Raw genomic sequence first — 26116 nt, forward strand, 5'->3', positions numbered from 1 at the left:
CCCCAGCTTCTGTGCACAAGTGACAAATCCATTTGTTTCTGGTATAATGGATAATGTGATTAATGACCTTGCAACAGGATTTCGTAAAAATATAGAGGAAAAAATAAAGATTTCCATTTCTAATGTGAAGTATACCAGCTCAGTCTGTAGCTGTGTATCAAAATCTGTGAATCTATTTGTGAGTCACAGATGTGGTTTTGCAACAAATTTGCTCCTGGCTTTTGGGGTTAGTTCTGCACCTGTATGTTCTCTCCAAGAATCTGGGGACAGGAGTCTCCACTGGAAACTGGATATGGGGGGCGCCCATGGACAAGGACGAGGCGCTGTTCTGTTGAACTTGGCACCATCGCGGTGACTCCAGCTGGAAGAGCCACAACCACCCCAGGTCTGGCTGGATAAAGGTCACCACCTAGAGGGCTGTTGCTGGACATACACGGGACACTTGAAGTGTGGCCTCGTGACTCTCGTGTCCCCTCCTTCCCGTCAGCATCTAGCGCTCGTTTCTGGTCCCCTTGGGCGCGTGAATTCTTCCCAAGAGTTCTCCTGAGTCGGGGTGGTGAGGGAGACGTGGAGGACGTGCTGGAACTGTCACCATCCCTGAGGCAGCAGTGGCCTGTCTCCTTCCCGCCTTTAGAGAGCGAGGTGGCCGCGTTGGCAGCCCTCGGACTTCTGGTCACCTCTGGGCCCCCCCTTCCTCACTCGTGCAGCTGGGGTGACACCTCGGCCCCCCGGGCTGTGGCGAACGCTTAGAGAGGCCTCCCGCCGCGCTGGAAGCCCAGTAGCCTCCCGGGGGCCAGCTGGGTACCAGGGGGCTCCCGGTTCTCCGCAGCCTGTGATGCCCGCGTCCTCGAGCGGGCCCGAGGGGCTCCTGGACAGGGCGGGCGGAAGCTCCGGAGGGCTCCAGCGCCGACTTTTACCTCAGAGCCCCTTCCTGAGGGCCGCCAGAAGCCCCATCTCGCGCCTCAGGCGTCGGCCCACGCGCTCGCCCGCGGGCACGGCCAACGGGAAGGCGCCCCCGCCCCGCCCAGCTCGTGCCCCGCCTCCCGTGACGCGCGCCCGGATGGGCCAATCAGGGCTCGCGGCGCAGCGCCCCACGCGCCCGCCCCCCCCCCCCAGCCCCGGCTTAAGAAAGGGCGCGCGCGGGCCCGGCCGAGAGCGCCGCGCCGAGCTAAGTGGGCTGCAGCCGACGGCTGAGGGCTCCGCGGGCCCGCGCCCCGACGGCCGCGCGTCAGCCCGTGCTGAGCTGAGCACCGCGGCGCGATGCTGGCCCTGCTGGCCGCCGGCGTGGCTCTCGCCGTGGCTGCCGCGGCCCAGGACGGCCCGGCGCCCGGCAGCCGCTTCGTGTGCACCGCGCTGCCCCCGGAGGCGGCGCGCGCCGGCTGTCCGCTGCCCGCGGCGCCCATGCAAGGCGGCGCGCCGAGCCCCGAGGAGGAGCTGCGGGCCGCCGTGCTGCAGCTGCGCGAGACCGTCGTGCAGCAGAAGGAGACGCTGGGCGCCCAGCGCGAGGCCATCCGCGAGCTCACGGGCAAGCTGGCGCGCTGCGAGGGGCTGGCGGGCGGCAAGGCGCCGGGCAGGGCGGCCACGGGCAAGGACGCCACCATGGGCGACCTGCCGCGCGACCCGGGCCACGTCGTGGAGCAGCTCAGCCGCTCGCTGCAGACGCTCAAGGACCGCCTGGAGAGCCTCGAGGTAGCGGGCGGGCCCACGGGGACGAGAGCGCGAGTGGGGGTGCCCAGGAGCACCCATCGTGGGGATGGGGTGGGGACAGGCTGCGGGGGTGGCCCACGCGGGCCGACTCGTCCGCTGGCTGAGCGAAGTTGGGGGAGGGGGAGGTCCCAGCTCGGCAGGGAGCCCTTTTGGTTTGTCAGTTGAGCGCTTGGCTGCTAACCCAAAGGTTGGCGGTTCGAGTCCACCCGGCGGCTCCGCGGGAGAAAAGACCTGGCGATCTGCTCTCGTAAAGATCACAGTCTAGGAAAGTCTAGGGGGCAGTTTTACTCTGTTTTTTATAGGGTTGCCATGAGTCGGAATGGACTCGACGGGGGCACCCAACAACAACATAACCTGGCTCTGCTCCGGAGTTTACTGGCCTAGTCCCCCTCCCCACCCCCAAAGGAAAGGGTTAAGTCCCCGCGCGCCGTGACCGCACGTGGGTCCGGACACTCACCCCGCGAGGTCCGGGTGAGCCGACAGGGACGGCGCCTGGGAGCTGTCCGCGAGCCGGCGGCCGTGCGGCGCTTTCTCGTCTTGAGTGTCCGAGTCCGGAGCCCTGCGATGGGCTGCGGTGCTGGGGCGTGAGGTCAGATGCTCCGGGCGTCTGCTGTTTCCTTTTATAAACCGGGTCGGGGTGGACAGGAGCGCGTGGGAGGGGAGCGCACGGAGGGGAGCGCAGGGGTGTCACCGGCGACACGGAGACGCCCCAGCATCGCACGCCCTCCGCCTAAAGGGCCACCTGGTTCCCAGCTTAGAGGAAACACCTTGTTAACTTCAAAGACAAGAGCTCTGTCCGCGAGTTTGCCGATGGGCAGTTTTAGGGTGCCCTTTTTTCCTGATCACTCGGGGAGGGGGGGGAGACCTTATTCTGCTCTTCTGTGGAATCTGCAGTTTTGAACTTTGAGAGAGGAGTCTTCGTTTGCATCTTTATGTTCCACCCTACTTAAGCAGTGTGTCCATTTCTGTGAATTTGTTGTTAGGAGACATCCAGTGGTTTTCCACTCCTGTCGACCCCATGTGACAGTAAAGCTGCCCCAGAATGTTTTCTAGGCTGTAATCTTTATGGCAGCAGATCACCAGGTCTTTCTCCTGAAGAGCCGCTGGGTGTGTTTGAACTACCAGCCTCTAGTTAGCAGCCGAACGCATAACCCCAGTGCCACCAGGGCCCCCTTTTTTTGTTAATAACAGTGATGAAAATACTTATTAGCCCAACTAGGTTTAAATTATAAAAAAAAAAAAAATAGCTGGGAATTATTGCCAAATTATTTGAGGATTTCCTGTGGCTTGATGGCCAAAGACAGTATTCCTAGCATCTGTACATCCCTTGATTCATTTGATTAATAACAGCGAACGTTTCTTGAACACTAAACATGCGTCAGGTATATTATCTAATCTTAATCCTTGCAACAACCTGTTGGAGGCAGTTTCTATTATCTGCATTTTATAGTTTGGAACACATAGACGTTAAAAAAAAAAAAACAAGCCCACGAACCCATTGCTGTGGAGTTGATTCCGACTCATAGTGACCCTATAGCACAGAGAAGAACTGCCCCATAGGGTTTCCTAGGCTGCAAATCTTTACAAAAGCAGACTGCCACATCCTTCTCCCTCATAGCAGCTGGTAGATTCAAACCCTGACCTTTCAGTTCGCAGCCGAATGCTTTAACCACTGCGCCACCAGGGCTCCTTACACGTAGACATTGAGAGGGCTACATAACATGCCAAGGACATGTGGCTGGGCAATGGCAGTGTCTCCAGAGCCAGAGTAAAAGGAACAGGAAGTGAAGATTTAAACACATTGAAAACAAAGATTTCTGGAGTTCAGAGCAGTAATGTTTTCGATATGTTATTCCCGGTAACATCTCTGCAAACATAGTTACTTACCTTCGTGCCACGCTGGAACTAGGGGGCTCTTTTATTTCTAAATGGAAGCTTTTCTGCTGAGTACCATTTTATTAAGTGGTGCAGTGGTTAAGCATTTGGCCACTAACCAAAAGGTCGGTGATTCAAACCTACTAGCTACTCCACGGGGGAAAATGTGGCAGTCAGCTTCCGTAAAGCCCCATGGGGCAGTTCTGCTCTGTCCAGTAGGTGGCTATGAGTCACAATTGACTCGACAGCAATGGGCTTTTTTTGTTTTTTTAAAAACCATAACTGTATCTTGGTCTTTACCCTATGTAGAGTTACAGGTGGCTGGTTAAAATATTGACTTTTTAGTAAGAAGAGAGAAACAGCTTCCTGAGAGGGGAAAGGAGACTCACAGATTTCAGATCTTGCAGCAAAGTAGTTCTTTTCTGACTTTGAAATCCTTTCCATACCAAAAAAAAAAAAAAAAACACATCAGTGACATGCTCCCCTGCGTGCCATTGGCAGATTAAAGGCTTGCAGTTTGGGGAGCGTCTCCCTGTGTGGTCAGGCTATTGGAGCTACATTTCACGATTTCTTTTCAGCTGGCCTGAATCTTTCTCCCTCTGTGTTCCCTCCCCCTCCCTACCAAAGCATCAGCTCCGTGGGAACGTGTCAAATGCTGTGCTCCCCAGCGACTTCCGAGAGGTGCTCCAGAGGCGGCTGGGGGAGTTGGAGCGGCAGCTGCTGCACAAGGTAGCTGAGCTGGAGGACGAGAAGTCCCTGCTCCACAATGAGACCTCAGCTCATCGGCAGAAGACCGAGAGCGCCCTGAACGCCCTGCTGCAGAGGGTGACTGAGCTGGAGCGAGGTGACTGCTTTGCTTGTTTCTGGGTCACACTCTGGCTGGCATCCCTCCCGGCCCCCACCCCACTGTATTGGTGCTTCGCTGCAGTGGAAGGGAAGCTGCTCTCAGAGCAAGCAGAGGGTCCATCTACAGATGCAGCCACTTGGGCCCTGGAGGGTGCGGGTGCTCCCTGACCCTGGCCTGGTGTGCTTCCGCTGCCTGTAACCTCAGGACCTGTGTGCCGGGAACAACTCCGAAGCTGCTCTTCCATTATTTCTAGAACCTGCCTGTCTTAGATGCAGAAAACCATCTACGTCTTTACAATTCCAGCGGCAGGCTCCCTTTCCCTTCTCCGCCTCTTAAATGAAGTGTTGCTTTTAAGCTTGAGGCATCTGGGGCAGTTCTGCTCTGTCCTATGGGGTTGCTATGAGTCGGAATCGACTCGACAGCACTGGGTTTGGGTTTTTATCTTGCCTGGTGGGCAAGAGGCTTAGCGTTTTCCCCCACTGTTGGGCCCACATAGAGGAACTCGTTGACATGTCGTCCCAGAGGCTCAGTGGAGACTTCAGGGCGTGGCCAGGCCTTCCCTGCTTGTATTCAGACCTGGGATTCAGTTACCAACAGCAATGACTGTGGCACAACTTGGAGGCAGCATCAGGTCTGTTTGAGCAAACAATAAGAGTGACTGACAGTGGTCCTTTCAGGGAATTAGCCTTACAAGCCACTGTCATTATCCATGAAAAAGCAAATAAACTCAGGACCAGCTGGGGTAAACAACATAATTCCCAACCTGCCAGGTGGCCATTTCCTTCCCCTCCTTAACTAGCCAGGTAACCCTGGTGGAACAGTGGCTGAGTGCTCAGTTGCTGACCAGAAGGTCAGCAGATCAAACCTACTAGCTGCTCCACAGGAGAAAGATGTGGCAGTTTGCTTCTGTAAAGATGACAGCCTAGGAAACCCTATGAGGCAGTTCTACTCTGTTCTGTAGGGTCGTTATGCGCCGGAATCGACTCAACAGTGGCACCTAACTACAACGGGCTTAACTAGTCCTTGCAGTCAGTTCTGTGCGTCCTCCCCTCTACTCCTACCCTGGTGGGTGAGTTTCTCCTGCAGGAGAGAGGAAAGGGTGGGAGCAAGGGCCCATGGTAATTCACATTAAATGGTCAAGCCTCTGACTGCTGAAAGGACTGGGTATGATGTCCTAGGTTTGCTGGTAGTGGGTCTGGGATTACACTCTTCCCAGATGAACAGTAACCTGACAATGGCAGTTTCTAATTACCCAACTTTATGAATTAATAGGAAAATGTACTTGCTGCAGAATGTCCAGTTAATCTTTCCATGACATTGGCCGAGGAGGGCTAGCTAGAGTAAATCAAGGGGAGAGTGGCGCTGTTCCCCTTTACAGACCTCGGAATTCATAGGTGGCCTCCATCCCTTTCCTGGGCTCTTCCAGAAAAATCCATCCTTTCTTCCTGACCCTTTTCAGAAAAGGGTGAGTGTGGCTTAGACTAGAGTTTTCGAAAAAGATTTCCTCTTGGCCTCAATTCCTGTTAAGTTGACCCCAGGAAACGGATTAGGCCTCACGAGCCTTCCCCAAAGGTAGAGCAACACAGCTTTGGCCTTTCTGCCCTGACAGGAGGAAGGAAGGGAGCAGCTTGTCAAAGGTGAGTGAGGTTCACCTGCCTTTGCCTCAGCTTCAACCTCCTTGGAGCATGGGGACGTTTGGGTATGGCACGGGTGCGCTATAGTTGTTTAGGCTCTTGAAAGGAGCAGCTGTAGAATGAGGGAAGGGCTCCACGGAGATCCTGCGAGCTACATCTCTCAGCTGGTTGCTGAGTTGCTACAAGGTCGTAGGTTAATAGAAGTGGGTTAATAGCTGTCTGCTGACTTAGACTGTGGGGTGGTGCCAGGCAGTCTGCTCAGCCATGCACCCCTGTGAGATAGGGCTTGTGTTAGACCCATTTCGCAGATGAGAAAGATGATCAGAAGATCTCAGCCAGAGGTGTGGACAGGCCCTCATTTGGGAAAATGGGAGGGAGAGGGTGGGGACTGGGCCACCAGCTGGTAAGCAGCCACAGTTGGGTAAACAGGCCCCCTCCCATCTCTGTTCTCTGCCACAAGGCCACTTGGGGGTTTTGTGTGGCTTCCTCTAATGTTCTTCATTATGGCTTTGGCCATCAAGGAGCTGCCACTCTGTGACTTTTCTCCCATCCCCAGCCCCTCTGATCATAGCCGGAAAGGAACAGCCAGGACATAGGCCCGGCCAGCCTGATCCTTGGGTCCTCTTGAAGCCGTGGGGCTCATTCAGCACAGAAGGGAAGTCTGTGTCAGAGCTGGAGCACAGCTCCACAAGGCAAGACCCCTGGCTCTCCACCCTTGGAGGGCCCCCAGGCCCTGACGCAGGAGGAGCTCAGTCTGCTGGCCTGTGACCCCACCACAAGAACTCCAGATTCCTTCCTCATGCTGCACACAGCTCTGGGATGAGCCTTTGAGGATAGTGACCATTTATCTTCTGGGCATTTCTGAGGTTATATCTGTCCAGTTTGTGGCAAGCATAAAAAAGGGACGTGCAAACCCCAGCCCCTGCGTGTACCGTGAGTGGAAAATGTACCATGTCCCTTAGAAGCATCCAGTGGAGCCCAGAGGAGATAGACTGCAGCCACGTGCCCGGCGGGGAGCATTAGGGGGTGCTGGCCATCATCCGTCATCCCCTGTCCATTCAGTGCCTGCTCCAGGCCAGGCGCTTGGCTGTGATTCCACGCTCCGTATCTTCTGTAGCCCCTGCAACAGCTTGTGAGGTCAGTATTCATTATAGATGAGGGATTGAGGTTGGACAGGTCACTGATGGCTGCATTCACATGGCCAGCAAATTGCAAAGCTGGGATTGAAGTGGTGACCCAGAGCACCAGCTCTGGAGAGCAAAGGACTGCCCAGAAGCCCAGTGGTGAGTGCCCCACCCCCACATGCAGAGACCGGGTTCTCCACTCACACCCATTGCCTTCAAGTTGATTCTGACTCATGACAACCCCATGTGTGTCAGAGTAGAACTGTGCACCATAGGGTTTTCAATAGCTGATTTTTCAGAAGTAGGTCACCAACCCTTTCTTCCTAGGCACTTCTGGGTAGACTCAAACCTCCAACCGTTTGATCAGCAGCTGAGCGCGTTAACTACTTGTACCACCCAGTGATTTCCTTGTTAGGAATCCAGCTCCTTTGAAGGGGCTGCAGTCTCTGGGCCATTGGCCAGGCACAGCCTGCTCAGTGCTGAAAGAAACACTGGCACCAAGGAGACCAAACCTTCTCTTTTCTAGCCCCAGACCCCATACCACACCTTGTTCACCACCTGCAGTGCTGACTTATTGGCCAGGCCTTTTAATTCCTTAATTGGCTTTTGATGAATTTCCCCTGAACCTCCAAGCTATGTTACTTAATGAAAGGGTACCAGCTTTAAGGGTACAGGCCCCCTCCTCTGCCCCTTGGCTCCCCTCAGCTCTAATTAAACCTATCTGTTGTCCCTGAGCTAACGAGATTAGCGACACTGAATCTTTTTAAGTTGGCAAGCCAGCCCCGTGCAAGGACAGAGACATTTCTCTTTATCAGATGGCAGTACCTGTGTTAAGGACGTGGTCATTTGCCATTTGTGTATGAAATACAGCTGCGTGTGGTGCAAACAGTTGATGTGCTCAGCTGCTAACAGAAACATTGGAGGTTTGAGTCCACCCAGAGGTGCCTCGGAAGAAAGGCCTGGTGATCTACTTTTTAAAAGTCAGCCATTGAAAACCCTATGGAGCACAGTTTTACTCTGACACACATAGGGTCGCCATGAGTCAGAGCCGACTCGATGGCAACTGCTACATGTAGTGAGAAGAGGGGTTCAGGTCCCTGTTCTGTCATTCACTAGCTGTGTGTCCTTTCGTAAGTCACCACACTTCTCTGAACCCCAGTGCCACAACTGGGCTACCTGTGAAATCTGGGAATTGGGGCTTTCTGGTTCTCATCCTCTGTTTTGCTTCAGCCTAATGTGGGGCCAGTCCAAGCCTATGCTGTGGCCAAGCCCCTTAGCTCCCCAAGTGACCTGGTCTTCCCAGCTCCCGCATGGCACTCAACAGTTTCCTGGGGGCATCCCACCTTAGGGGGTCAGGATGGATCGGGTGGGCTGAGCACTCAGCAGATACAAGTAAACACTGCATGGGAGAACCAGATTCTAGTGGTTTTATGCTGCCTGGTGGAGATCCAGGGTCTCTGCGTTCCTCGGCAGAGGTCCTCTCTAAGTGGTGGGAACTGTGGCGCTGAGGGTTTCTCTTGAGTTTGGGCGACTGTGATGGAGAGAGGTTGAACTGTTCCTTTATTTACAGAAGGGGTGAGGAAGTCACTGATCAGGTCCGAAGTGAGATAGGCACTTTGGCTCTGCCGGTACTGGCTGTGGAGGGCCTATGTGTCTTTGATGGTGATGGAGACTCTCTGGCCCCTAACTGGTTGTCATGGAGTCGACTCCGACTTATGGTGACCCCACGTGTGTCAGCAGAACTGTGCTTCATGGGGTTTTCCATGGCTGATTTTTCAGAAGTAGATCGACAGGCCTTTCTTCTGAGGTGCCTCTAAGCGGACTTGAACCTCCAATCTTGGAGTTAGCAGCCAGGTGCATTATCCATTTGCGCCACCCAGGGACTCCCTCTGGCGCCTTGTGGGTGCTCAGTAAATATTTGTTGACTAAGTGAATGAGGTGAATGAGGTTTGGGCTCCTTCACCAGCAGGATCTGGTTCCCAAAGAAGAGGAAAATCTTTGCCATGATAACTCATGACATTGGGTGGTACCCTGCAAATTTTAGAATTGGCGATAAACTGGACAAGGCCCTGCCTTTAACACATTAATTTTTTCATTAAATTAATTTTCAGCTTAAACCAAAAGTATACTGAAAATTATTTAAACCCATTTAAGGGAATCAGTTGTCTTCAAGGAATTGGAAGTACCAGTTGTTTTTAAGGAATTCACATGAGGACAGCCAGGGAGTTCTCACCACTGCTCGGCAGGCCCCAGGGCCATGGCTTGGCTAGGTGTGTTAAGGTACTACTGAGGCGTGCCTCTGCATTTATCTGCAATTGTGCCAGGGATCAGCCTCCTACTGGTTCCGAACTACAGGAAACAGTAAACTTGATCCTCATTCGAGGAGGATAGGACAGATCATGGGCACAGCAGTTTACCTCAGGGACTGAGTCCAAAAAGTCACTTCTGGGTTCAGGTGTAGTTGAAGATGCAGGAGCTGACTTCTTCGCCTGGGTGGTGGTGATTCTGTGGTATGAGAGGTGACGCGGATTCACTTGGCTGACAAGTGTGTACTGAGGGCCTGGACCCCTGAGAGACTTTCTGTCTCAAAGACCAAGCCTGTTGTGTCCCAGTCCTGGCTCTTGCCGAAGAAGCTGAGGGGCGAAGCTTTTTAGGAAATAACAAAGATAGCAAGATTTTACTGAGGGAGAGTTTTCTGCCTTAACTGAACTAGAAAACAAAATCCAACTCGTCCAACCCCATTCCCTGAGCATTCTACTTATCAGATAACCAGCTGTCATCAAGTTGACCTTGGCTCATGGTGACCCCATGTGTGTCAGAGCAGAACTGCGGTCTGTAGGGTTTTCAATGGCTGATCTTTCAGGAGTAGACCATGAAGGCTTTCTTCCGAGGAGCCTCTGGGTGGATTCAAAACTCCAAACTTTTGGCTAGTAGTTGAGTGCTTAACCATCTGCACCACCCAGGGACTCCAGTTATCACATTAAAAAAAAAAAAACCAAACCCGTTGCCGTTGGGTCTATTCTGACTCATAGCGATCCTACAGTACAGAGTAAAACTGCCCCATAGGGTTTCCAAGGAGCAGCTAGTAGTTTTAAACTGCCCACCTTTTGTTTAGCAGCCAGGCTCTACAGCTATGGAAATAGGGGGTATTAGAACTAAACTGTAGTTTTTTTCTTCTGGGTTGTCAGAGGCTTCATTCCCTGGGCTAAGAGTCTGAGCTGAATTCTCCAAAGTGCCCAGTGCCTTGCAGTACAAAACGTTCCTTTCCCCCTTTCCTTCCCTGGGCTGCCTCGGGCCCCTTGTACTCGCTGTTACCTCTGCATGAAGGTCTCGTCCCGAGATCATTCCAGGCCGCCATCTTTCCGTTCTTTGGGTTTCTGCTCCAATTCCCTTCTTTTGAGAGGCTTTCCCAGGTCACTCAGGGAAAGGGGCTCCTCCTACCTTTCCTCCTCACTTGGAGCCCTGGTGGTGCAGTGGTTAAGCACTCGGCTGCTAACTAAAATGTTTGGCAGTTCGAATCCACCAGCTACTCCTTGGAAACCCTACAGGGCAGTTCTCCTCTGTCCTGTAGGGTCACTATGAGTTGAAATTGACTTGATGGCAATGGTTTTTTTTTCCCTTCTTCCCACACCTGGTAATCACTCATAAACTTTGGTCTCTATATTTTGCTGCTAGAGTTTTAGCACTTTGGCAGTGTCTGGCGTGTGGCAGGTGCTCAGGAGATAGAGGAACTGACTTCTGAGTGTTCTAGGAGAGATAGACATGGCTCTGAGCTGTGCTGGCTGGAGTGGGCCTAATGTGCTGCTGGCCTCTCTTTTTTCTGCCTAGGCAACAGTGCATTTAAGTCGCCGGATGCCTTCAAAGTATCCCTACCCCTCCGCACCAACTACCTGTATGGCAAGATCAAGAAGACACTGCCTGAGCTGTATGCTTTTACCATCTGCCTGTGGCTGAGGTCCAGTGCCTCGCCAGGCATCGGCACCCCGTTCTCATATGCAGTGCCTGGGCAGGCCAACGAGATCGTGCTCATTGAGTGGGGCAACAACCCCATCGAGCTGCTCATCAATGACAAGGTGAGCCTGCCGGGACCTGTGGTAGAGGGGTAGTCAGCATGTCCCAGGGGCTCTGGAGCTGGCTGGCCATGAATGCAGCCCTGCAGATACCAACCAGCCCTGGCCTCCTTCGTCCAAAACAGGGCCACAGGTGAGCATCTGCAGGTCTGCCCTTTTCATGGTGGGCATGGCTTTGCACAGGGTTATTCCTCTTCTGGGTAGCCGACGTGGGCAGGGGGCTGCACCTTGTGGAGTCCTCAGCTGTGAGTCTGATCCCAGCACTGGGGTGGTGGAAGGAACAGAGTGGGCTGGGGCCTCCATGCCGGCCTGAACTGTCACTGGCCCTGAGGCTGTGCAGTGAGGGCTGCTCCCAGAATGGCACCGCTTAGGGGAGAAGGTGTGTGTATGTCTCTCCCTTTCTCAGAACAAATGATACATCTCACGACTATACAGTGGTACATTGGAGGGGGTCAGGTTTACTGAGAGAGAACCTACAGACATAAAATTCACCCTTCTTAGTGTACAGTTCGACCAGTTTTGACAAACACAGACAGTTGCAATGAAAATATAGAACAGTTTCATTACCCCTGATATTCCTCATACCCCTTCATAATCAGCCCCTGCCCAGCCCCTGAGCCACTAACCTGTTCTCTCTACCTAGAGCCTTGCCTTTTCCAGAATAAATATCCCTTTGTAACAGACTGGCTGCTTTCACCTTCAGGGGTGTCTGTGAGACCCTCCAGCAGCACCACTTCAAAACCTTCATCCCAAAGTCAGGCTAAACATAACTAAAAAAGCATTCTTACATCCTCCGTGCTGGATTTGGGCATTTGACCTGCTGCACCAACTCCCTGGCTGCCCGGGGCCAGGGGCACTCTCTCCTCCTCTACCGCGGGGCAGCCCTGGCCTTCACTCTGTTTGTCTTCCCCCAACTGCCCCGTGAAGAGTTTGTTTAAGGTAGAAATGCCCTGGAATCTTCCTGCTGGGCTCTTCCTAGCAGCGACTACTTCAGAGCCGGGGATTAATTGCTCTAAATAATACCCTTGGACACAGTAGGGCCGATGGCCTTGTTTTCCTCTCAATTTAGACATGTTGTAAACATCTAATTCCTGGGAGGAAATCCCAGGTCGCTAGGAGACCAGCAGCAACAACAGGGTGGTTGGCACTGTAAAGTGTTCTCGGAGATGGAGAGGCGGTGGACCTGTGCTGGCTTGGAAACACGTGTCCTCAGCTCTGAGGGGAGGCGTGTACATGCCCCACCCCCCATACACGCACACCCACACACACACTCGTGGGCCTGGAGGCCTCCGTCCTCTGCACAGGGAGGACACAGCACACACACCCTCGGCCTGGACAGCCCCAGCCCTCCCTGAGTACCACAGTGGAAGTTTGGGACACTGCCTGAGGAGTTTAGATCCTGGTGTGGCCCATTCGCCGAAGGAGCTCCTGGGTGGCACGAATGGTTAAGCCCTCAGCTACAAACCGAAAGGTTGGAGGTTCCAATCCACCCAGCGGTGCCTGGGAAGAAAGACCTTCCACTTCCAAAAAATCATAGCCACTCAAAACGCTATGGAGCACAGTTCTGTTGTGACACATATGAGGTCACTATGCATCAGGATTAACTCAATGGTGACTGGTTTGGTATTCAGTTTTTATGGCCTGTTTTTTAAAAATGTTGACCCAGTAGATCCCTGACTTCCCTTCAGGTTCTCCAGCTTGGGGACTTCAGAGCCAGCGTGAGGAGGGGTTGCCCAGTTGCTTGGCCTGCAGTGTCCTGGGTCTGTAGCTTGCTGGGACCAAGGGTGTTCAACTAAAAATCGGGGCTTCCCTGAGGTCAGGGCACATACAGAGGCTGTCTCTTTGCGCTGAGCATCTGTCTCGCGCATGGTGCCTCCCACTCGAGGTCCCTCCCTCAGAAATAGCTGGGGTTGGGCTTGTTATCCAAATGGCACAGAGAAGGAGGGGCCCTGTAGTGATGGGAGGAGCAGTGGACTGAGGGCCTCCTGTGCCCCAGATCCGACTCCTGGGGGACATCTTGCTTTCTGCCCTTGGAGGACCCCATGGGGCCTGGGCTCAGCAGGCCCTCACTGGCATGTGCCACCCACAGGTCACCCAGCTACCCCTGTTTGTCAGTGATGGCAAGTGGCACCACGTCTGCATCACCTGGACAACACGAGATGGCATGTGGGAAGCCTTCCAGGACGGGGAGAAGCTTGGCACCGGCGAGAACCTGGCCCCCTGGCACCCCATCAAGCCAGGGGGTGTGTTGATCCTCGGGCAGGAGCAGGTGGGTGTGGGCAGGGCTCAGGGTGGGGGCTGCCGGTCATGTCTATACCCGCCACAGTTCTCAGCCCAGCTCTGGGCTGTGATAGTCAGCTCCGGGATGCTGACATTCCCGGCAGGGCCAGGTCAGCATAGTGGGCTCAGGAGTGCCTTCAGTCCTTGGGCCCATTAGTGACTCTGCTCCAGCTTCCCTCTGAGAAGAGGCTGTGGAAGGGACAGCATCTCCCTAGTGCACTGTTCATGCCCTGGGCATCGGCCTCTGTTTGGTGCAGTGCTGACTCAGGGTGCCAGGGGCTGTGTCTTCCGGAGCTCCCTGCTCAGGGTCTCAACCCTGATACCCAGCAAGGGGCACTAAAGGAATGTACATGGGATGCTCAGCCCTGTGGGAGGACAAGGAGGAAAAAGTGAGCCCTTGGAGGCTGCCCTCCAGACACATGCCGTCTGGGCAGATGAGTGTCGATGTTTCAGTCTGTGTTTGAGGCTCTATGGACCTAGCCTCGATGATGGAAAGTGGGAGACTAAATACTCAGTACTTGGGGGGCTTTGAGGCTGGGTCGCTCTGTGCTTACTCCCTAATTATGTTTCCCTTGGGAGGAGCTGGGAGGCAGGAGACCTGACTCTGGTCCTAGCTTTGGGACTTTGGGCAATTGTTGCCTCTTCTAGCCTCAGTTATCCCTGTGTAAAGTGGGGTGGTGGTTTGAGGAAAGCCAACTCCAGGTCCCTGACAGTTCTGACATGCCCTGGTGCTTCAGAACCTTTCAGAATAAGGGAGGGAATGTGGGGGGGTGGGTATCAGGGAATGCTCACATCTCACCCCTGCCAAACTGAAGGCCTTTTTCCAGAAGCTGTCTATTTGCCAAGACAGCTGGTCGACTGTTTGCCCTTGAACCTGCGCTGATGCCAATTTCTCCATCCCATTCCTCAGGACACGGTTGGGGGCAGGTTTGATGCTACTCAGGCATTTGTGGGGGAGCTCAGCCAGTTCAACATATGGGACCGGGTGCTCCGTGCGCAGGAAATTGTCAACATTGCCAACTGCTCCACCAACATGCCAGGCAACATCATCCCCTGGGTGGACAACAACGTTGACGTGTTCGGAGGGGCCTCCAAGTGGCCTGTGGAGACCTGTGAGGAGCGGCTCCTTGACTTATAGCCCCATTTCCTCTGTCCAGGGGGCCGGGGCTGGTTGATCCTGCCGAAAGTTCAGAGGCATTCACTCCCTGGTGAAACTGTGTATAAACCTCTTGCTAGAATGGGCTGCGGCCCCCAGGGCCCCTTCCCAGGGATTCTAAGGCCCTCTGACAGCATTTGTCACTGGCTTGTTTCTTAACAATATCGTGTTGGTTTTTTCAGGTAGTGCCAGAGTCCCCTGGGAAGAAACCCTGAGTCACAAGGGAGTGCGTACCCCACTTCCTGTTGTGGGTGAGATGGAAGGCACAGAGCCCCTCTTCCAAACCCCTGTAATGCTAGTGCAGCCCACCCCCATGCACCCTCCGGGATCTCTGGTGTCCCGTGTGCACCTTCTGTCTGTCCCCTTCCTTCTAAAGGGGCTGTGCAGCTGTCCTGCTCGAGTGGCTGTGCTCCTTGTGTCTTGTGTGCATCCCTGCTGAGTACGCAGCTCAGCAGAGCATCTCCCATCTGCAAAAGGGCCTTCCTTTGTGTTCTTGCCGTGTGAGCCTTTCCCGCTGAGAACTCTGGAGCTGGGGAAGGAAGGCGGTTGCCCCAGCAGTGCCCCGCCTTCCCCAAGGTGGAGGGGCTGTAAGGGGGATCTCAGGATGGAGGAGGGCCCGGACCACCACCTCTGTCCTCCCCCCGAGACCGAGGCTGCCACTGAACCATCGCTGGGTATGGCTTTGAAAGGCCTCTTTCCCAACTGGTGCCAAAGTTCAGTTGCAGCTTTTCCAACCATCTGATGTGGCTCCGGGGATTTCTTTCCTCCCCATGGAAGGACCAGCCCTTGGAAGGTTCTGTTGTCATGTCTCTCCCCACGCTGAGGAGTGTGCTAGTTTTTAATTCACATTGATTGTGTGATTTTGACCGTCTCCATCAAGTATTTCCCCCAGGACTTTTTAGGAGAGTGGATGTCGTTTGGTTGCCATCTGCTTAGTGACTCCAGACTGCTTCATATATTGGACAGGGGTCATCATTTATTTTAAAGTTAAAGCAATTGTACGGGGAAATTTATAAAGCTAAATATTATATATTTTATTTTTCATACACGTTTGAAGTACCAATCTGTGGAAATTCCATTTGTAGGGCCAAGCCGACATTCCCATCATAACGTTGTATGCTGCGAGATCTGTTCTGATGATGGAATTTTGATTAAAGTGCACTGGAAGCTGCTTCAGTGTTTGTTTCTCCTCCCCGGCCCCTCCCTGACCTGGGCTGACAGTGGGGAGGGGTGGGACTTTGCATCCCTGACAGACCGATGGCTGTTCTGGTTTGCCCAGGCCTGGCTGCAGCGTGCATGCTTGGGGGGCCTATATCTGTGGACCCAGCAGGAGTTGGGGATGCTAGGTGGAGGGTGCGGTCCAACTGTGCATCCTTCCCTCCTCCATTCTAGACTCGGGCTGTGGACACCCAGCAGGCCCTGCCCAGGGCTATCTGTGCCCAGGGCTCCTCAAGCCCACCTCTGTCTTCTCAGCTGTGGGATCAAGCAATACCTGTTCAGCATCTATGATGTGTGGGTGTGCTTCCCTACATCATCCCATTCAATCCTTATAACAACCCCCTGAAAGAGCTAATCCTAACCTACAGGTGAGTAGTATAATCACCCAGGAGTCCTGGTGGTGCAAATAGTTACACACTCAGCTGCTAACCAAAAGGTTGGTGATTTTGAACCCACCCAGCAGCTCCACGGAAGAAAGACATGGCAATCTACTTCCATGAAGATTATAGCCAAGAAAACTCTATGGGGCAGTTCTACTCTGTCACGTGGGGCTGCTATGAGTTGAAATCGACTCGATGGCACTTAACAACACAATCGCTACTTTTGGACGAGATGGCTGTTAAAAGGGCAGAGCTGGCCTGTGACTCTGAAGCCCCTCCACTGCTCACTCCTACCAACCCCTGCCTTCTAGTCTTTGGCCCTGAGGGGTCTAGTGCCCCTACATTCAGAGACACCTCTGCACCCACCTGACCTGGCAGGTGTGTTCCTCCATCCCCACTTTCCTTTTTTGTATTTTTGCTCTGTTTGAGTAGCTGCAGAATATAACTCAGTTGGTCCCCTTCCCAAGTAGCAGGGTCTTGATTTATATTTTTCTAGGGGTGTGGAGTCCAGGCTTGGGGCCAACTGCTGCTGTGTCTGATGTACTGGGTACCAAGACCACAATGAAAGCTTTAACCTCTAAAACCAAGATCCATAGGTCACTGAACTTCCTGGAGTACCTTTCACAGGTTATGAATTATGACTTGGTGGAATTGAGTATCATTAGTGTTGGGTAGAACATAAAATTAGGTCAGATTCCCTGCTTGGGAGCCTTTCGAATCCCTAGTACTGAGACCAGGTGGAGTGCAGTTCACTTGAATCCCTTCATGATGAAAACACAAGCTTCTCAGACCTCCCCTGTGAAATGTGCTAAGGGTTCCCTTATTTTGAATGTGGACACTTATTAAGTGCCTACTGCATGCCAGGCCACACTTGGTTCCCTGGCACTGCCTCTTCAGAAGCATACATATGCATCAGGGCTTTGGAACTGCTAAGGCAGATAGCTTAGTCCCTGCAACTGGAGGAGCCTTGAACCTAGAACATGGGACCAAAAAGCTCCTTGCTGACCCGATGTGGGACAAGGGAGAACCCACCTTTTCTTACGCTGCGTTTGGGTCCTCCTGTCAGAGGTTTGGCCTTTGTGATGTAAAAGCAGAAACAAGAATCATCTTTGTCAATCCAGTGAGTTCCATATGCCTTCACCCTCCCATTTGAAGGAGACCTTTTGCCTCGGTTTCTCCGCCCAAGGCCCTTACTCTTTGCTTGAGACTGGAAAACACCTTGATAGTAAATGGGGTTCTCCAAGAAGGGTGGGTGAGTGTTCTGGATGATGGCATTATTCTGGTTGGTCAGGTGTTGCCATGGAAACTATAGCTCTGGGATCAATGATTCATGTATTGGAAAGTGATAAAATACATCTAAATCAAAGGCAGACCTACTCAAGAAATAGTAAAGGGAGTCCCTCAGGCTGAATTGAAAAGACAGAAGACAGTAACTTGAATCCACATGGAAAAATAAAGAGCACCAGTGAAAGTAACTGCATAGGTAAATATAAAAAACTGTAAATGTATTTTTGTAATTTTTCTCATACCTTATTTAAAAACAAGTGCCTGAAGCAATAACTGCAAATCTGTGTTGATGGGTGTACAATATGTAAAGATGTAATTTGTATGACAACACAGAAGATGGTATAGGGTACAGAACTATATAAGAGCAAAGTTTCTGGTACTGTTATAATTAAGTTGGTATTAATCTGAACTAAAAAAAAAAAAAAACCCAGTGCCATCGAGTCAATTCTGACTCATAGTGACCCTATAGGACAGAGTAATCTGAACTAGATTGCTATAAACTAAGATGTTAATTGCAGTCACCAGGGTAACCATCAGGAAACTAACTCAAAAGAATATATTAAAAGAAACAACAATGGAGTTAAAATTATACACTAGAAAATATCCATTTAACATAAGGGAAGGCAGAAACTGAGGAATAGAGGAACAAAAAACTTAACACAGAGAAAACAAAGCAAAATGGAAGTCATATACCCTACTTTATTTGTAATTACATTAAATGTAGATGTATTAAACACTCCAGTTAAAAGGCAGAGATTGGCAGAAGAGTTTTTTTTTTAAAAATGATCCAACTATATAGTGTCTGTAAGAGACACACACTAGATTCAAAAACACAAGTAGTTTGAATGTAAAAGAATGAAAAAGACATACCGTGCAAACCAACCAAAGAGAGCTGTGGTGGCTATACTAATATTAAGCAAAATAAACTTTAAGACAAAAATTGGTACTAGGTGCTGAGGAGGGCAGTTTCTTGCATCAGAAGCTCATGGGCAACTTGTAGCCACCATTTGGTCCAGAGTCTCCAAGGGATATGAGAGGAAGCTGAGACGAGGGTAAGCATTGAGGTGCTACAGTAATCCACTGTGAGGTGCCACTCATTCTTACCAGGTTTAAGAACAGGCCAAATTGGACTTTTAAATGAAGAAGTCGTGGAAATAACCACCCTTTCACTAAATAGTTCTTGTATATTGAATTTCAGTCCTCAAAGGCCTTGTTTTAATTTACATTGAGCTGTGTTAACGATTTTAACTGGGGGAAGATCCATGGGGTTCTATTTATTTCCAAGCAAATTTTTAAGCACCAAAGACTTAATTTAATTTTAACTTGTTAATCATTAGGTCAGAATGTCCATGCCCACTATGGAATATTTTAGGGCAATGGGCACTACAACCATGAGGAGTTTAGGCAAGGTAGTCATTTTGATGGTTAAGATGTGACACACCTATTTGCCTCTATTATATATTCAGCAACTCCCATAAGATTATAGGGGTTCTTGTTAGTTGCTGTTTTAGGCTGGGTTCTCTGGAGGAGCAAAACTAATGAAACATGTATATAAATATGTAGAGAGAGTTTTACATCAGGGAAATGCCTCATGCAATTGTGGGGGATGGCAAGTCCCAAATCCATAAGTCAGGCAGTAGGCTGAAGGCTTCTCCTGACTCATATGCTTGAAGGGACTGATGAACCCAAAATCTGCAGGTCAGGCAGCAAGCTGAAGGCTTCCCACATCCCAAGAACTGGAATTCAGACAAGATGAGTGCAGGATTGAGAGAGAGAGAGCACTTTGCCAGAACATCCATATATATATGTTGGATGCAGGCCACACCCCCAAGAAAGCACTCTTTCCAACTGATTGGCTGCTCACATCAGATCACAAAATGAAAAATGATTATATAATGTCTGCCAGATCACTGAGAATCACGGTCTAGCCAGGTTGACACATAACATGAGTCTATTTCGACTCATGGCACCCCTGTGTGTGCAGAGTAGAACTGCTCCACAGAATTTTCAAGGCTGTGACCTTTTGAAAGCAGATTGCCAGGCCTGTCTTTGGAGGTGCCTTTGGGTGGGTTTGAGCCACCTACCTTTCAGCTAGTAAGGTATGTGTTAGAATACCTAGAATTATGAGAGATGGTTAACCCACTTACGCAAATTAGTATCTCAGAAAGCTTTTATTTACATGACCAACACCAGGGGAGGGGCATTTTCCATAGTGACATCTTTAATGATCCCTAGCTCTGGGTTGAAGAAGCCTGGTGGCACAGTGGTTAAGAGCTCGGCTGCTAACCAAAAGGTCTGTGGTTGGAACCTGCCAGTGGCTCTGAAGCAGAAAAAGGCCTGGCATTCTGCTCCCTTAAAGATTACAGCCTAGGAAACCCTATGGGACAGTTCTGCTCTGTCTTATGGGGTCACTATGAGTCAAGATTGACTCAACGGCAATGGGTTTGATTTGGTCAGCTCTCAGTTCAGACAGAACAAACCCAGATGTTAGCCTCAGTCTCGATGGCTCACGGAGCAGCCAGTTGACTCTCTGCGTGGGGTTGGGGTTGGACAGTCATTGGTTGTTACTGGGGATTTCAATCTGATAAGGAAGCTCATCAAGGCCAGGATTGTACACGTTTGGTTACGTGATGCCATTGGCCTTGAGTGGGCTGCTGCCTTCTCATTGTTTTCTCAAGAAAACACAAGGCAAATTTACCAGGTTTTTTTTTACTTCTCTCTAACAAAGCAGTTCTGCTTTCTGTAGTTGTCAGTGCAAATATTCACAGGCACATTTTAAACCCTGTTCAAGCAGAAATAAAACACAGAAGACTGCGGCTTGTGGGTGGATTGATATTTCCTTGTCACCATCATCATACACAAGACAGCATGTCCTGAGGGCAGGATACTGGTCAAACCCTGACTTCCCATGCTTATGGGAGGCAGGGGGAGCTCAGGAATTGTAATAAACATCAGGTGTATTAAAAGAATTTTTTATTATGAGGTATCATACATATGAAAGACTGGATAAAATGTATAGACACAGGTTAAAAAATAATCGTAAATAAACATTTGTGTACCAAGCACTCAGTTTAAGAAATATTTGTTCAGAGCCTACTTTGTGCCAGGTACTACTATTCTAGGTACTTGCCAAACCAAACCTGTTGCCATCGAATCAATTCCAACTCATCGAATCGATTCCACCTCATCGAATCGATTCCAACTCATAGCGACCCTATAGGACAGAGTAGAACTGCCCCATAGCGTTTCCAGGTAGGGGCTGGTGGATTCGAACCGCCAATGTTTTGGTTATCAGCCAAGCTCTTAACCACTACGCCACCAGAGCTCCACTCTAACTTGGAAGATATTGGTTAACCAAAGAGAAAACAATTCCAGTCTTTGTGGAGCTGACTTTCTGGAGGTAACTACTAAACATAATGAGTAAGTGAGTTATAGAACTTGTTAGAAATTAATACCAAAACTAAACCAGTTGTCATGCAACCGATTCTGACTCATGGTGACCCCATGTGTGTCAAAGTAGAACTGTGCTCTGTAGAATTTTCAATGGCTGATTTTTCAGAAGTAGTATCACCAGGCCTATCTTCCGAGGAGGTTCTGGGTGGACTTGAACCACTAACTTTTCAGTTAGTAGCCAAGCACATTAGCCATTTGCACCACCCAGGCCAGAAATGAATAAGTGCTCTGGAAAAAGGAAAGGTAGGGTAGAATAAAGGGCAATAGAAGCGTGGTTGCAGAGTGTGGGGCTTACAGTGTTAGGTGGGGGGTGGTGTAAGTCTTATTGAGAAGATGACATTTGAGCAAAGACTTGAAGGAGGTGAGAGAATTGACTACTCAGATCTTTATTGCATAATCGTACTAAACAGGTTCTTCTGTGACTTGCTTTTTTTATTCAACATTATTTTTGAGATTTCTTCATGCTGATGTGTGTAGCTGTAGTGTGTTCGTTTTCATTGCTATGTAGTCTTTCTTTAAAGCACATACCACTTTTATTTATCCGTCCTGCTGATGAACTGTTGGGTGGCATATATCAACTGATGCAATATGACAAAAGTTTCTCTATGGCCAGCACGTAGGAGTGCAATTGCTGGGCTGAAAGATACGGGTATCTTCACATTGCCCAGGTCGTACCAAGGTGTTTTCCAAAGAGGTTGTACCTATTTGAGTTTCTACCAGCAGTAGAAAGGTCTTACTGCTGTACATGCTCACCAACACTTGATACGTTCAGACTTGTAAATTTTTGGTAATCTGGTGGGAATAAAATGATATTTAGTTTGCTTTTAATTCACAGTTCCCTGTTTACTAATGCAGTTGAGCATCTTTTCATATGTTTATGAACATTTGTGTTTCCTCTTCTCGTGAAGTGAATGTTCACATGTTTTATCCTTAGGTTGTTTGCCTTTTCTTTAGGGATGAGCAGAGCTTTGGGCTCCAGAAACTAATCCCTTGATAGTTATACGTGTTACAAATACTTTCTTCTAGTCCGTGACTTATCTTTTTATTTTGTGATCACTTTCAATGAGGAAAGCGTCTTCATTTTAATGAAGTAAAAGTTATCAATCTTCCCCTTTAGGGTTGGTTCTTTTGGTATCTCGTTTAAGAAATCCCTCGTGTCCGGAAAGCATAAAAATGTTGTCTTCTAAAATTATCTTAAGATATGGTCTTCATATATTGTGTTCTAAAAATTTTATGTTTTGGCTTTCACATTTAGGCCTCTGCACCATCTGGAAGTGTGTTTATGTGAGATAAGGATCCAAATTAATTTTTTTATATGGATAACCAATTTCCTAACACTATTTGTTGAATAGTTCCGGCGCTGTCCAGTACGACTTTCTGTGATGATGGAAAATGTTCTGAATCTGTACTGTCCATTACAGATAGTCACTAGCCACAGGTGGCCACTGAACTCTTGAAATATGGCTAGTGTGACTGAGAAGCTTAATTGTTTATTTTTCTTAATTTTAATTCAGTTCCATGTACACTTGAGAACAATGTGTATTCTGCTGTTTTGGGGTGGAGTGTACTGCAAATGTCAATAGGTCATGCTGATTGATAATGTTATTCAAATCTTTTCTATCCTTACTGTTTTTCTGCCTATTCTCTCAGTTAATGAAAGAGGAATGTTGAGGACTCCAAGTATAATTGTGGATTCATCTATTGCTCCTTGCTATTCTGTCAGTTTTTGCTTCATGTATTTTTAAGTTTTGTTTTTAGGTGTATAAACATTTAAGGTTGTTATATCCTGTTGATGATCATTAGGAAATACCCTTTTTATCCCTGGTAATACTGTTTGCTCTGAAATCTGCTTTGATACATATATATATGTATACTCTGATATAACCATTCCACCTTTCTTTTGATTAGTATTAGTATATCTTTTTCCATTCTTTTACTTTCAACTTTTTTTTTTTATAATTGTTTGTTTATTATAGGCAAAATAGTTGAGTGTTGCTCTTTTGTTCAGTTTGACAAACTCTGCTTTTAACTGGGAGGTAATTAGACCATTTACATTTATTGTGGCTATTGATATAAAAAAATAGTTCAATTTAAATCTATTGACTTACTATTTGTTTTGTATCTGTCCCATCATTCTTTGTCGACATCTTCTTTTTCTGCTTTCCTTTGGATTAATTATTTTGTGTGATTTCATTTTATCTAGTTTGTTGGCTTATTGCTATAATTCTTTATGTTGTTAGCTGAATGGTTGCTTTCAGCTTTTGCATATCTGGAAAAGTGTTAATTTCTCCTTCAGTTTTTAAAAATATTTTACCTGGGTAGAGAATACTAGATTGACAGTTTTTTTTCTTTCTTTCAGCACTTTAAAGATGTTATTCCATTATCTTTTTACTCGCCTTGTTTCCAATAAGAATTCTTCTGCTATTCTTACTTTAGTTCCTCTCTATATAATGTGCTTTTTTCTCTGACTGCTCAATATTTTCTCTTTGTCGTTGTTGTTAGTGCCATCAAGTCGGTTCACACTCGTATGATCCTATGTGCGACAGAACGAAATACTACCCTGTCCTGCACCACACTCACAATCGTTGTTATGCTTGAGCCCATTGTTGCAGTCACTGTGTCAATCCATTTTGTTGAGGGTCTTCCTCTTTTCTCTTTACCACTGGCTTTTTCTCCTTGGTCTTAGGATCAAGGTCAAGATCTTGCAAGATCTGCCTTCCTCTCTGACACCCTTGTACCACCCTTCCTGCCCTGCCTTCTGAAGTTTCAGGCACACTGCCCTCCCTTTTCTGGAAAGGCAAGTTTCCTCTTACCCCAAGGCCTTGGTACTTGATAGTCCCTCTACCTCAAATGCTTTCCCATTAGCTCTTTACACAGCTGCCTCCCCTTTTTCCATCACCTACTGTTTTACCTCATCCTGTTTATTGCCTTCATGTTGTTGTTGTTAGTTGCATTGAGTTGTTGGCTCCCCACATTTGTGACACCATGCACAGTGGAATGAAATGCTGCCCAGTCCTGCACCTTCCCCATGATGGGTTGAGGATGAGACCATTGTGATCCACAGGGATTTCATTGGTTGATTTTCAGAAGTAGATTGCCAGATCTTTCTTCCTAGTCTTAGTCTAGAAGCTCCACTGAAACCTGTTCAGCATCATAGCAACGTGTAAACCTCCACTGCCAGATGGGCTGGGAATTGAACTCACTTCTCCCACGTGGAAGGCAACAATTCTACTAATGAACTACCACTGCACCTCACATTGCCTTCATTGTCAAAATTTGCTTATTTAGTCAGCAGTTTGTTTCCCTTTATGAAAATATAGGCTTTGTGGGCACAAGAGCCTCATCTCTAGATTACTTGTGTGTCTGTGGTGCTAAGCACTTGGCAAGCACTCAGTAAATATTTACTGAATGGATGGATGAGCTTGAGATCTGAGCCCCAGCCCAACTGTCTGTCTTTGTCAAGATATGTGTTGACCTGTTTGGATCAGGTTGTAGCTGGGTAAAGCCAAAGCAGGCTGGGTGGGGGCTGGAGCCTGTCTGGCATGGCAGGGAAGGCCTGGGCAATACCAGGCAGGAAGAACTGCCAGCAGCCACCTGAGGCCGATTCCCAGCTTCCAGGAGCCCCATGCCTGCCACTCCTCAGTAGCTGACAGTCTTATGATGAGTCCTTGGCGGAGTACAGCCTGGCCAAGTCTGACCTTTTGTCTGCCTGTCTGTCCAGAGGCAATGACATGACTGAGCTGGTGGCCCTGGGGGAAGATCCTTGTCTCAGCTTCTCTAGCCCTGACATTCCTTGGTTCCTTGGTGATCTCCATGTGGCAGCAATCTTTCCACATTTGTACTTGCTTCTTTCTGAGTCTCATCTGTTCTTTTTCCATCTCTGAAGTCATTAGATTTAAGACACACCCTACACTGATGTGGACTCATTAACATATATTCCCAAACGGGATTACATCCACAGATATGTTGTTTGGTGCCATCAAGTTGATTCTGATTCATAGAGACCCCATATAACAGAGTAGAACTGCTCCACAGGGTTTCCTTTACAGGAGCTGATTACCAGGTCTTTCTCCCTCAGAGCCATTGGGTAGGTTCAAACTGCCACCTTTCACATATTTTGGGGGACATTTGCCTGCCCTAATGTGGCCCAGGAAAGTGGGGAGACTCCAGAGAGGCAGCCACACCCAGCCTTCTCCGCAAGCGGCCGTCCCCCAGGACAGGCCCTCTTGGTTGCTGTGGACACTGTGTTCCTTTTCTCCAGGGAGCATGTCAGCTGGGTCCTGAGCTGCTCGTTAGAGGCTGGGCCTCTGGCAGGCAGAGGAATCCAGGTGGGGCCCATGGAGGAGGGCATTCCAGCCTCATCGACTCTTGGTCAGTTTTGTAGCTGAGAGGGTCCGATGTCTAAGGCCACTTGGCTGCAGACTCAGCACAGGTCTCTGACACCTGGGTTTGAGAGGTGAGCTCCAGGTGTCCCAAACCCCATGGAGGGCAGGCACCAAGCTCCGCTCTGGCTCCTGGACTTTGGCCACTCCTCCCGAGACCTCTGAGAGGAGCTTCTGCCTGGGGACCTCTCCTCACAGTACCACCCCCTGTTTTATTTAAGGATTTTCCAGGACAAGAGAAAGGAAAATGGAAGAAGTAAATATATTTGCTCTTCCAGCAGAGAGGGGAGGCTGAGATGTCTGTCAGGGGACTTTCTCAACAGTTTCTCATGAGAATATTCAGACTCACAGGGGGAGCTGGAGAACCGGGACCAACCCCTGTTTACATGGGGGAAACAGAGGCACCAGACATCTGAGAATGCCAAGCCTCGATCCCAGGTCCCCTAGGGAGCGTATTCTGCATGCTTGTTCTGCATAAAAAAAGGATATAATCTTTTTTACCACCTGGGATGTAATTTAACAATAAATACAGCGTTTGGCTTATTTACAAGTCAAGGTGTATATGCAGCCTGGTTAACCCGGAGACTTGCCAGTTAACCTGGAAAGCCACAGTGTTGGGGACGCTCCCTTGGGGAGAGCCTAGGCTGCCTGCATCAGGCTTCCACAGGGAAGCTAAGCCCCCTGCCCAGAACTTGGGGCTGCG

The 26116-nt window shown here is 49.6% G+C and overlaps 1 protein-coding gene across 1 annotated transcript; it reads left to right on the top strand.

The window, feature by feature from the left end:
• The first annotated feature begins 1163 nt into the window (after nucleotides 1-1163).
• Nucleotides 1164-22053, top strand: NPTX2 (neuronal pentraxin 2). The gene is made up of 5 exons (XM_049904406.1): nucleotides 1164-1689; nucleotides 4210-4426; nucleotides 11016-11260; nucleotides 13347-13526; nucleotides 14448-22053. The coding sequence occupies exons 1-5, from the start codon at nucleotides 1261-1263 to the stop codon at nucleotides 14673-14675; spliced, it is 1299 nt and encodes a 432-aa protein (XP_049760363.1). The 5' UTR covers nucleotides 1164-1260; the 3' UTR covers nucleotides 14676-22053.
• Nucleotides 22054-26116: the final 4063 nt, after the last annotated feature.

The sequence above is a fragment of the Elephas maximus genome, chromosome 12 (assembly GCF_024166365.1).
Source record: "Elephas maximus indicus isolate mEleMax1 chromosome 12, mEleMax1 primary haplotype, whole genome shotgun sequence".
In the NCBI taxonomy this organism is placed as follows: domain Eukaryota; kingdom Metazoa; phylum Chordata; class Mammalia; order Proboscidea; family Elephantidae; genus Elephas; species Elephas maximus.

Bases quoted from the DNA above. Each gene is read 5' to 3' on its own strand.
- NPTX2 (XM_049904406.1), top strand. From the start codon at position 1,261: ATGCTGGCCCTGCTGGCCGCCGGCGTGGCTCTCGCCGTGGCTGCCGCG. The intron at 4,427-11,015 runs GTGACTGCTTTG...TTTTCTGCCTAG, and splicing joins GGTGACTGAGCTGGAGCGAG to GCAACAGTGCATTTAAGTCG. The intron at 11,261-13,346 runs GTGAGCCTGCCG...TGCCACCCACAG, and splicing joins AGCTGCTCATCAATGACAAG to GTCACCCAGCTACCCCTGTT.